Here is a 13100-nt window from a genome sequence, read left to right as displayed (position 1 = left end):
TGGACCTCGCCAGAGACAGCCATGGAACCAGAGGGTAACAAGCAATAATAGGTGAGAATGATCTGCCTGGAGTCCCTGTAGGGGCCCTAGGAGGATGCATAGATGGCTCTGGAGAAAGACTTTAAATCTCTTCTGCTCTTCTCCTCCGTTCAGTTGAAGAGGCAGCACAATGCAGAACTGAAGGGCCCTTCCTCCGCCAGCTGCCTCTCCCCGGGACGCGAGGCATGCTCAGAGGCGGGATGATGCACAGGCTGCCACCACAGTAAAAAATGTCTTCAGATCCAGGGGTGACCCCTGAACAGGAGTGGAGGGAGGAGCTGGCCCCACAGACCTGGAGCGCAATGTTCCCTCTCATTTTTTCCACCCATGTGCAGGATAAATGTTGTTATGTGCACCAGGCTAATGTGTGGATGTGCACCACCAGCAGAAACAAAAAGCCGAGATCTAATATATATTTTTTAAAAGTTACCAGTAGGAGTAATTACTCCAGCCAGGACATGTTAGGCATTTTAGAACTCACTCCCCAAAGAATTACATTTAAGTGTAAGAGAGAAATAAAAACTATGAAATGCAGAGACCAGCCAAAAAACTCAAACAACACACTTTGAAAGAATAAAATACAGAGAATATATGTGCATTGCAGGAAGTACTAAGAAGTAACAACAACAACAACAGAGTGTGTGTGTGTGTGAGAGAGAGAGACACAGAGACAGTGTGTGACACAGACACAGTGTGTGTGTGTGTGTGTGTGTGTGTGAGACACACACAGAGACTGTGTTTGTGCATGTGTATGAGACACACAGACTGTGTGTGTGTGTGTGTGAGACACACACACAGACTGTGTGTGCACTGGCTGCTGGGGAAGTTTCTGAGACACCCCGTCCCCTGTCTCTTTAAGGCACTCACTGGAAGCTCTCCTCCTCCTGAGCCATCTCCCCCCTCCCCTGCTCTGCGGAGATGGGGTACATGGGCAGGGGGGAGGGGGAGAGACAGAGATTGCGTGTGCTGGCTGCCTGGGAAGTCTCTGAGAGACCGTGTGCTGCCGCTTTAAGGCACTCACTCACCTGAAGGCTTGTCCAGACCTCAGAGCTGCTACAAATCCTGATGAGACCTGTCCCCTTTACCCTGCGCTGTGGAGATGGGGTGCAGGGGCCGGGGGAGGGGGCACCCGGACATCAGCACCACCCTCCTTACTCTGCACAGCCAGCAGGACGGTCCTGGGAGCAGCTGCAGGAGCACCGTGGCTGCAGAGCAGCGTGGGGAGGGGAGGGCACCCGAACACACGCTGCCGGCCGCGCGCCCTCTGCTATCAGCTGGGCGGCACTTGAATCTCTCCTGCGTGGCCACCCAAGCACGCGGCTTACAGGGAACACAGCTGGAGAGCACCAAATGTGGTGAAATACTCAGCTCTGCACCTCTGGTCTTCCCAGTTGAAACCAGAACTAACTTAGGTTTCAGAGACAGAACCATAGAGGCCATGTTAGAACTGGACAGACCAATAAGTCTGAGGCCCTGAATCTGACGTCACTAACAGAGGCTGTCTTCTGCCTGGGAACCCAGGCATCTGGAGCAGACAACATGGCTCTAGGTTCTTGAGCAGGCAGTCTGTCTTTTTCCACTATGGTGCCTTTGGAGCCTTGATGGCTTTGACAGAAAGATCCAGAGCCAGATCCAAGGAAGATCCTGACCCCTTGGAATCTGTAGACAGCTTAGCCTTACTGGAGAAAGCTCCTGGAACTGAAACGGCCTTTAAGACTTTGGCTCTGACGACCTTCCGCAATCGGACCGCTTAACAGCAAGACCTTCCTTAAGGAGAAGCACCTGCCATCTGTTCCGCTGCTCCTTGAATGCAAATCCAGCAAATAAATCACCCAGGAGGAGAGTGTCCTTCCCCCAGGCATTTCAGGCACCTAACACGGTCACCTGACACAGGGAAGACGCTGGGCATGAGGCACATCTCTTCATACCCAGATTCCTTATTTTCTTCGGTTCTGCCATTACTCAGAACTGAACGTCAAACTACCTTATACTAAACGGATACTAGAACAACAACTGTAAACGATCAAAGACTATCCATGGAGCAAACCTCTGGATCCGAGTGGATGGAAACGGCTCGTTTCTGTCTGGCCCAACAGCTGGAAGGAACTGAGGAGGGAGGGGCACTGGGCCCCCTTTCACAGCCTGCCCCTCGGAACGTTTGAGGACGCCGAGGGAGGGGGTAAGAAGGGGCTGGTGCAGGCGTTAATGGGCTCCAGGGGTACAGAGCACCCACAGGAATCAGGATTAACCAAGGTGCACTTGCACAGGACCCCCATCTCTGTCATGATGGAGGGACGACCAGGCCAAACCCCGTGTGCCCAGGACGGGAAGCAAGGCCCAGCCCCGTGGAACAGGAGTCACTGCTATGGGCTGAGCATGGGGCAGGCCTGCTGTCCAGCCCCCCATGTCCCAAGGCCAGGCTTAGACTGTGGTGCCAGAGCAGAGGGGGCTGCTGCAGGTGGCTGGTGCTCCCTTGACAGAGCACTGAATCAGGAGGCCCCATCTGCACTGGAGGGGACACATATGAGCGCTAATGGACACTGCTTGGGGAGGGCCCTACCATCAGGCACCGCCAGGAAGGCCATAACCAGTAAACGGGAATATGCAGAGCCATTTGAAGAACCACCACAACTTCTTCCTCACAGCCAGGAGAGCAGGTTCTGCCACCCCGTCACCCTCTGATCTCCGTAAACTCTCCTCCCTCAGCCTGTCTCACGGCTCGTTACCCAGTTGGATTAAGGAAAATCCAGCATCATTCTACTCTAACAGAAACCAAACATCTCCCCACCTCCAGTCTGGGTCTGGCAGGAGAAGATCCACAGCCACAACTAACCAGAGATGTAAATGCAAGTTTAAGCACCAGCTTCTCCTGGGCTCTGGGCTGCTCTGGCTACATGGGTTTTTACCCTGATGTTCCTGTCACATCCCCCATGTTACATAGAGCCGTTTCCCAAGCAGGAAAACCCTCCAGTATCACGCCCAGCACCCACCCAGGATCGCACAGGATTACAGGGCGATTACATCATCTGGCCTGACCTCCCGGATTACACAAGCCAGAGCGTCCCAGCCCGTTAGCCGTTGCTGAGACTGAGCCCAATCACCTGCATACGACAAACGGACGTGTCCTTTGCGAGGTGTGTGAGACAAACTGATTTCCTTAGCAAAGGACGACAGCCACCGACATCCCCTCTACAGCACAGCACAGAAAGCTCAGCATGGCCCTCCAGGCCTGACGTGCTGCGTGGTGGTGGACAAAGTCACCCTCACCCCACTGGTTTCTCCGGGGCAGGGCTGACCCATGGCCCTGGCAGCAGTCCCAGCAGCCTTGACAGTGGCCCAAAGCTGCTTTCCCACATCAGTCTCGGAGGCACTTTGAGACTCCAGTGTGGTCTCTGCATAACCAGCCGCCGGGTGTCTAATGCTGCACAGCTAGCAGCACTGCTTCACTACCGCAAGCTCCTTCCAGAAACAGAGCCCTGGCGCCCCCAGCCAGCAAAGCATTTCAGAGCGTACTTCTCTTCTGGGACTACTCACAGGTGTGCGCTGGAGCACGTTCTGAAATGCTTTCCTGAGACACGACGGTCTCATCGGCACGACAGCCCAGCGTCAGACGACCTTCCCCGGCAAGATGGGGAAGCAGCATCCTCAGGGCAGAACAGTCTCTGTCCAAGAACGCTGGAGGGCTGCAGGTCACGCTGCTGTAATCCAGGTGGGTGATCAGGTCAAACCTCTGCTCTTGGGGGCTTCTCACTTTCTCAGGAAACCCCTTGGGCTGGCTGCATCCCAGGGTGATTTTCTGAAAAAGCAGATGGCTCTGTCCAGCCACTGGAGTCTGGCGAGTGGAAAACAATGCACCTTCCACTTCCAACCATTACTCTGGGTTCTTTCTGCCCTTCCCTGAGAAGCAGCCTGAGTTTAGAACTTTGTGCTGGGTGAGCAGCTAGTCCTGAGCAAACCCCAGGACTTCTCCACGTTGGAGAAATGCTGACAGTGCGGAGAGGAGCATTTCCCACACACACGGTGCTGATCCACCACAGCAAGCGTGACCAGGGAAGGAGCGGGTTTCTTTACCAGGCCCATACCCACATGAGAGATTTTCCTTGCTGATTTAACGGCACAGTCCCCATGCTGGCAAAAATCATCGTGCAGAAGGGGAGCTGTACACGCCCTTTTCATTTGTCTTTTCTGAGAACATTACAGTAACACAGCAGCACGGAGGAGAGTTTAAATACAACCAAACCAGTCAGGAAAGTTAAGATTCCCAGAGCTATGCCAAGCAGGCCAGAGGGGCTGAGAGGTTTCCTGTGCCATGTTTGAAATGCCTGTTTATGCTAATAAATGTTACAAGGTGAGACAGGCAGAATGCGCAGTGTGGCTGAGCTGCGTGGGAGAACATTCACTTTTGAGCGTCCTGATTCAGGGATTTTAAACGATCAGTTCCCTTGTGTCAATGGCACTAATAATATTTAGCCTGCACACAGCAGATGATTCTGTGTTTAATACGCTGTAGAATGACAGGTGACCGCTCAGACTGTTCCCATCACTAGCTTATCCCTGGATCTCGAAGGGAAGCCCAGCTACTGAGAACAGCACATAAGGGGGGCAAAGGCTACGTCTGTTGGTCTATAAGGTGCCACAGGACTCTTTGCTGCTCTGTTGGAAAAGGATCCGTTCAGCCCAGCATCCGAGGGCCTGATGCACCAGCACCCTGATCTGACAAGCCTGGCTCGGCAGTGGCCTGGAAAGAGAAGAAGAAAAGAGCTGCTCCGGAGCGCCCAGCCCAAGTTCTCTGCCAGCTGACAAGCAGCCAGGTCCATTCACAATGATTGATCATGCAGTTGATGTTACACTTCTCTCAGCAGCCAGCGGACGCACACAAAGGCTACATGTGGAAAAGTCTTTGTCATTGCAGCTAACGAGGGGATTATATTTCACATCACAGCTACCCGGCACAGGTACATTCAACTGCTTTCATCTTGCGGATAGCTCCCACGGGAAAATAGCAGCAGCTACACCTACAACCATGTCAAAGGCTGGTCTTGCTGGGTTTTTTCATGTCTGCAGCTTTTAAACTCTTTAACAATTTTCACCCGCCCTGGGCTCTTTTAAACCACAGGGGTGAAAAGAAATGATTTTACAAAGCACACATTAGAATCTATCCAGGAAGGTGATATAGGAGCATGGGAAATGAATTAATTCTGAAGCATGTGGGAGAGGGAATAAGCAATTACTCCAGGGGGGATGGCAGCTCACTTACTTTATGACAAGAATTATCTTTAAAATGGCAATAAAATCCATGTTAAAGTCCTGTGCTGCCTTTAACAGCCAAGGGGTTATTCCTGTAGCTCCTGCCCTTGGAGCTTATAACCTCACACCATCTTAACCTCTGCAGAGGGCTCCTCAAGACAGTTACTCCCTGCTCCAGCTGAGCTGCCTGGCTAGTGGCCATGAACACACTGCTACCTAGACCTTAGCATAAGTCAAACTCTGGGCTGGAGAAGAAACTTCTCACCAGGAGTCTGGAAAGGCCCTGGAGTCACCTGGGGATGGAGGTGCTGAGGGTTGGCCAGGGAAATTGGGTCTTTGGAGGAAAACCATCAACCATTTGCCCCAGGAGCCAGTTTTAGTTCAAACAGGATTCAAGGATGAATGACCAGGGAGACTCACTCCCCTCTGGCCAGGAAAGAGGGATCAGTCTGGTCACATTAGGGCATGTAGCTGGGGCCTCCTGAAGCCCAGAGCACATTGTGAAATTCAATGGGGAGCTGAGGACGCATGGACAACATGGGATTGCATTCCCCTCTGCTTTAGCGAGTCACTCTTTGCTACTACTCACAGAATGAATTTGGGAGAAATAATCTAAACCATAGACCTCCCATGTCTTCCCCTGATGCCTGATGATGCGAGAACAGAGGTGCACGATTCAACAGCTGATTAGCTGGGAGAAGACTGTCAAACCCACTTCGCGGAGGCTCTGACCCCTCGCTGACTCTCCCTGAGATCTCAGCACAGTGTAAAACCTCCTGCTTTTTACTGGCAGGATTTTGTTATCAAATGCCGAGCTCTCTGAAGTGGCTTCCCTTATGATTCCCAGATCTCCACTGCACATTCCAAGGGCCTGCTGGCAGGGCTGTCAGATTGGTACCCTGGACCAGCCTTGTAAATTCCTTTCCGTGGAGATACAGAACACCTCCCTGCGGTGCCAAGTTCTCCACTTACAAGGTGCAGAATTTATTAGACTGAGAAAAGATGAAAAGGAAACCTGCCCCTTTAAAACACTTTTACATACGGTTTCTTTATTAGAGCTCTGTGCACTTGGACCCACAGCTGCCTGAGTCTTTCTGAAGAGCTACAAACGAGAGGTTTTGCACTGAATCGATGGGAACTGCTCTGCTCTGTGAACATCTCTTGCCTTCATTTCTAGAAATCTAAAATCGGGCACTGATTCCAACCCCAACTCCCTGGGTCCGGCGCTCTCTGGAGAGCTGGTCACTCTTCATGTTGAGCCTGTGTTTCTACAGCACTTTCCCTTCCTTCTGAACCCAGGTACCTCCTTTGGGCTGTCCCCTCACTCTGCCCCTCTCAAAGTCCTGTGCTGCATGTGCAACTCTGCCTGCCCATGGCACCCCCGACTAGCCGGCAGCATTAGCCTCTCTCTCAAGTTCAGCCGCCTGGGTTCCACTGCCTCTCTTATTTTGGATACAGTTTCAGCTCCAGAAGTAGAGCTGCCCCATCTGCTTTCAACATGTTGTGTCTGACATTAACTAATGTCTCCTATTAGCACTGAAAGAAACCGATCTGGAAAAATTCATTTTCAAGTGGAGTTCAAACAGGCCACAAGGAGAAGTGGATTCTCGACTGCACACAGGATTGTTTTTGTGGTGAAGCCAAGTGTCTGTGAAACCGGTCAAGGGCACAGACGACAAGAACTTCTCTCTCTGATTTACTAACTGGGAACAGGAAAGGGAAGAGAAAATCCACCCCACTTCAAAGGGCTGAGAAGGTGAATCACAGAGACTGCGTGTGTGTGTGCGTGCAAGAGTGAGTGTGTGTTTGTGTATCAGTGACAGACAGATGGAGCAGGAGCCTCCTCACACACCTACCGGCAAAGGGTTAAAGTTCTGGTCCACAAGGTGATTATGTCCATGGTCAAAAAACGAGTGTCGCATCACCACCTCAATGCCCTGGTTGGCCAACATGCCCAAGGTGTTCAGCCACCTGGAAAGAGGAAGAGAGCTGTGTCGACAGGTGGCCGGAGGAGCAGGCTTGCTGCGTGGCTGGCCGAGAAACCCTCAAAGGCATGTTTCTGCCCCAAGGGCCACTATCCAGTAGCTTGCACTGGGCACTAGCGCCAAGAGAAGGAAATATATGAAGGTGCTAATGTCTCAGTTTCACGGGATCGGTACGACAGAAGCCATGTCTAGCACTTTATTGTTCCAAATGGATGAACTAAAGGATCTCAGAAATTTTTTACCAGCTGCATCCTAGCGCCTCTCCCCTCCCTATACACCACGCCCCAGTTCTGCCACCCCATCTCACCCCCAAGCATCTCACTGCATCCCACAGCACCATACCCCTGCACACATCAGTTCTGCTCGTCCACAACTCCATCACCAGAGCCCATAGGCACTCCCACTGTCACCCCTACGCACACAGCCACATCATTACAACCCACGCGCACAACCCTAACCATCACGTCCCCACACACACCATGCTGTCCTGGCACATGTCTCCACCTCCCAAGCACCACAGACCTACAGACACACCTTACAACTCTCTCCAGAAAAACAGATAATCTTTACTAAACCTCTAATTATTACAGTCAGCTCTAACCCTAGGAACTGGAGCTACGCAGCAAGAGACCACAGGCTGCTCTGTCATGCCAGCCAGCTACCCTGGGAACCATGAACACCTCGGGCTTCTAAGGTGTAAAGAAACTGGGTTCCAAACCTGAGCCTTACAGAGCTTCCTTCAGATGAGATTGCCCCCCCGTGAAGAAATGAAGGCGGGAGTGCAGGTGAGAAAGCATGGAAGGGGGGTGCGCGTCTCTCTGTGGCCAGACAAGCATGTCAGAAGGTAAGCGATGGCACAGCTTTACTCCCCTCTCACTACAGAATTAGGGGTAGAACCCTCCAGCTCTGAGATGCTCCAGGAACCGGACTGTTCTGAACAGTCCCACGCTTTGATTCCTGTGCAGGCATGCGCCTGGGGGGCTGTTCCCTTTTCCTGTCTCCATTGGTTAGGCACCTCCCATGGCAGGAGGGGGGACAGGTTCATATCTCGTTTGCACTGCTGTTAGCCCAGAGCTCCTCGCCTGCGGTAACGAGAGCTGCTCAGGCGCACAGCATGAGCAGTGGAGAGGTGCACTTACAGCAGAGCGGTGAGCCCGCTCCCAGCTGCAGACAGCTGCCCAGCACACCTTGCACTGTAGGAGTGTGTGTGGTTCCCATGCCCCAACTCACAGGAATCCAGCAGCGTACGAATCCGAGAGATTGTTCGTGCCTCCAGCTGAGGTGGCTCCGATACCTTCAAGCCAGATCTTCTTCCCAGGTGCATAGGTATTTACCACCTGTTCACAAAACAAAAAGAGCAGGAGACCGTCATCCCATCCCTCTGCCACAGGGTACAAGTCACCACACTGCCTGGGCACTGGCACGAGTCTGAGAACAACCGGCCACAGCAGAAGATTGAACAGCAGCAGCCTGCCACAGAGCCGGGAACGGGCGCACAGAGCCTGGCTGAGCCACTGGGGATGCCAGAGGGCAGCTGTATTATCAACCTGCCTGACACAGCAGAGGGTGAAAATGTGCACAGGCTGTGACATTAGCTGATTAAAATATGACCATGTAGATCATTGTTGCTACCACTGTTATATAATTGCAACAAATCTTGTACAAAAGTTGTCAAGTAAGGTGTCTATGGAAAGGTTATGATTCGCTGAATAGGATTATGCTATTTGCATGCATGTATCATTTTATCTTAGAGGGACTATTCAAATTAAGTGGCTCATCAAGGAACATTTAACTCACAATGGAAGACATCGACCTACCCTGAATGAACTTTCCTGTGAAGAACCTGCTGTTTGGGGTATAGGTAATGACTTTTACTGGGACATGTGACTTGCCCATGTGACTGCAAACTCCACCTTTTACCTGTAATTTTCCACTCGCTGTGCTGAGGGCTTTGTTTGAAACAATGGGTTTCCCGCCACATGGCAGAAGCTATAATAGGCGCTGGAAACATCTCCATTTTGCCTTTTTCCTGCCAAGCCTCTGGACTATGGACTTATACTAATGGGAGCATCTAACCAAGGGATCGAGAACCTTCTAATGATTTGGAAGCACCCAGAGACTTGACTTAAGCCATCAGTTTATTCCATCACTGCTACAAGCCTGAACCAAGAACTTTGCAATTATTGTATGTGTTTGATTCCTTTAACCAATTTTAACTCTCACCTGTCTTTCCTTCTTTTTATAAATAAACCTTTAGATTTTAGATATGAAAGGATTAGTAACAGCATAATTATTGGGTAAGATCTGAGTTGTATATTGACCCATGTGTGTAACTGGTCCTTTGGGAACAGAAGAACCTTTTGTTTGATAAAATTGGTTTTAAAGAACCACTCATCTTTAAGTCTAGTGGTTTTGGTGGTGATACAGGGACTGGAATGCCTAAGGAAACTGCTTTTCTCGTGGGAGAATAACCACCAGTTCTGGGGGGTGTCTGCCCTATTTCTCAGCAGTTTGTCCTGAATTTGGTATTCTCAGTGGTGACCTATGACGGCCTGGTGACACAGGCAGACAGTGGATGATTCACCCCACTCAAAAAGGAGCCGGGGGGCGATAGGTGCAGGGACAGTCAGGCAAAGCACGGGCAGTTTCCAGTCCTGTGAGGCCAGATCTATGATGTGCAGAGGGAGCACTCAGGGATCCTCACCCCCAATTGGAGAGACGATTGAGGGGATTTCCCTGCCTCTGAGGGACTCTGCTAAATCTCCCCCAGTAGAGAGCCCTGCCCCATGGGCTCAGAAGCCTCTTTCTGAAAGAATGCCGTACACAGCTGACGGCAAGTGTGGGTCCTTCGGGCTGGGCTGGGCACGAGGATCCCACTGATGCTGCTCCTGTCCCTGCACAGGAGTTCGGAAATTTCTCACTCTGCAGCATCCCTCAGGCTCTCGTGCTCCCCCTGCCCCTCCCCAAGAGCCTGGCGGGTGGGGCGACCCCAACTGCCAGCCAGTTCCTTTGCCACCCAGGGCCTGAAGGGTCAGACTCCCAGCTGTGGGGCTGGAGTGTGGGGCCTGGGATCCACGGACACATCCACATCGCAAAAGCCACAATGACTGTAAGGCAAGGGTGATGCTGAGCCTGCGAGGGTTAAACAGCCGGCAGGCTACGGGCCCAACCTTCCAGAACATATTCGGGAAGTACTGACGTGGCAAACAATCAGCAAAGCCACGTGAAGAGTTCCGTATCGTTAGCGAATTAGAGGTAAATACTAATTGTATTTGTCTGTATTACCTGTATCTTGTTAGATGTTAACAATGTAACCAGATTAGCTTGTAGATGCTAAATTTCAGTTCCTGGCTGCTACTATAGTCTATTGATTTAGAGATCAAAGGGAATATTAGCAATTCAATGAAACGTGGTGTAATAATGTCATTGTCTCTATTTCTCTAAGAAGTTTGTAGTAAACTGTCTCTGAACTGCTGGAATGGTTAATCGCCTTCGGCTAATCAGTGCAACTAATTACCTGTCTGCATGTAGGAAATAGGAATTGACTTCACAGTCACAATGTATATTACCCATTCTTCACCGGCTATGTTATCTGTCTCAAGAGGCTACAGTAGCCTGCCAGAGATCAATAAAAGAACTCTAGAGCCTGATCCTGTCATCTCAGATCTGCTTAAGCTTGGCCCGAGGAAGCTTGAATCGCAAGTCTGTCTCCAGCACCGGTCTGGATCACCCTGCTATTTCTCATGGCAGAATTTATACAGACTCTGCACACAGACTATCGGATTATAGCCAACGGAAATGATTCTGAAAGAACTTTTTGCAACTCAGCTCTTCACCATCTCAACTATGAAACTGACCTAAGAATTTTATTCATATCTGTACGTATAATGATCTTTTACCCATAACCACTCTTTCTTGTCAATAAATTTTAGATTATTTAATAAGAACTGGCTGTAAGTGTGTATTTGGGCACAGTCTGATACATTCATTGACCTGGTGGATAACGTGTCTGATATTTTGGGATTGGTAGAACTTTATATATGGTGAATAAAATTTTAAATAATCCTCATCATATTTGACTTGGCTGTCTGGATACTGGAGTTGGACCGATGCAGAAAGCTAAGAATCTCTCTACCCAACGCCACTGACCAGCCCCTGTATCCACTGAATCCAGTGCTGCTGGCAAAGAAGTTTAGCAATTAACATGCCTTCAGAGCAGAAAGGAGGAAACTTCCTTAAATCAGAAGGAAGTTTATCTTGAAAACCTGCCACTTTGTCCCATTGTATGTTATTACATTTGGCCAACATTGCTTGATAATTGGAAATTCTCATTTGAAGGGAGGCCGAGGAGTAAATCCTTTCTCTCATAAAGATCCACTTTTTTGGTTCCTTCTCTTTTGGAGTAGCTCTTGAAAGCTACTCGGATGTTTTATTAAGAGTCGTGATTACGAATGAAGATGGAGCTGGGTGAGTATAAAAATACTCAGACCTCTAAGGAGGAACCTAATATTTTCAAGCTGCTCATTCAGATGTTGCCAACATAAAGGTGATGTTGCCTATAACTCCTTAGCTGGTTCAAGGACACCTTCTTTAAAAGGCAGAGGCACCTTATTTTGAGTAGAAGGTTGGAGGATGTCAAACAGTTTGTATGACTTTTCCTGCACAAGCTCCAGAGGAATTTCTAACGTCTCTGCCATCCTCTTTAGAAATTCCTGAAAAAGCCTGAAAGTCATCTACTGTGGAAGGAAGAGCAGACACTATGGCCTCATTGGAAGAGGCCACACGTTCTGCAGTAGAAGGTCCATTGTGAGTGGGTGGCTCTCCTTCCTCAAATAGAGGCTGCTACTCCGTAACCAAAGATTTCTGTGGAGAACAGGCTGACTGCAGACAGCCTGTTGTAGGGAAACTGCCCCTCGAAGCAGAGATAGCAGGAAACTCTTGACCCAAACTATGCAAGGAGGCCAGAAAGGCCAGGACTGGTATCCATAGGAATAAGGCACAGAATTTCTCACATCTATGGAGGTAACTGAATATCATGTGAGTGGCTCCTAACTGGAGAAACCCGAGAAGGATGATTTCTGTGGTGTGTATATCTCTTAGCTGGGATAGGAGAGAGCTGCCTACTAGCCTTATCTGATGCAGAAGCTGAAGAAAAGCACTGAATTGAAGGGGCTGCTCTGCAAGGTGAAATAACTTGATGAGGAGTGGTAGGCTCCCTGTGCCAGGAGCAGGAGATCTTTAAGGCAATTTTCATGACTGGCATTTTTGTCCACTGTGGCACTGAAAATCTTGGGGAAACTGAGGCAGGAGAGGCTTGTACAATAGGTGACTCTGGCTCAGGAGTAATCCTGATTTCCTCCTGTGACATAAAGGATGCCTCAGGTGGTACCAGCACTGCCAATGCGGAAGTGGAAGCTGAAGTCTTCAAAGTTGCTTGTTTTGGTAAAAAGTCTCTCTGTACTGAGCCTTTCGAGGCATACTTGATGCACTGCGGTACTGAGGTGGACAGAGGCAAGCAGGGGGCATTGAAGGCTGCTTGCAGTTGTGCTGGGGTAGCTCTGAGCTAGTGCTGCTGGTGTAAGGGTCGGTGCAGCTGAAGCCAATCTCGGCACAAGAGGGTGGAGTGCCTCTGTGCTGACAGCGAGTTCTTTGCTGCGTGCTTCTCTGCCTTCCTTTATGCAGCACAGGCATGGATCTCCAGAGCAGGGGGCTCTGATTGCTCTGGCAGGACCTCTGCAAGCTGAGATAGAATCATAGAAGATCAGAGATGGAAGGGACCTCAGGAGGTATCTAGTCCAACCCCCTGCTCCAAGCAGGACCAACACAAAC

At 50.3% G+C, this 13100-nt stretch overlaps 1 protein-coding gene across 1 annotated transcript in view; it reads right to left on the bottom strand.

Annotated features, from left to right (window-relative positions):
- Positions 1-13100, bottom strand: part of HPSE2 (heparanase 2 (inactive)) — a 275991-nt gene that overhangs the window by 30826 nt on the left and 232065 nt on the right. The window contains exons 8-9 of the mRNA XM_039481786.1: positions 8502-8608; positions 7143-7257 (exon numbers count right to left, since the gene is read on the bottom strand). Of these exons, the coding sequence (XP_039337720.1) occupies positions 7143-7257; positions 8502-8608 (222 nt within the window). The remainder of the gene's footprint in view (positions 1-7142; positions 7258-8501; positions 8609-13100) is intronic.

Source organism: Mauremys reevesii, linkage group 7 (genome assembly GCF_016161935.1).
Source record: "Mauremys reevesii isolate NIE-2019 linkage group 7, ASM1616193v1, whole genome shotgun sequence".
Classification (NCBI taxonomy): Eukaryota; Metazoa; Chordata; order Testudines; family Geoemydidae; genus Mauremys; species Mauremys reevesii.
Note: the sequence above shows the minus strand (reverse complement) of the source record. Positions and strands in the feature narration are given on the sequence as shown.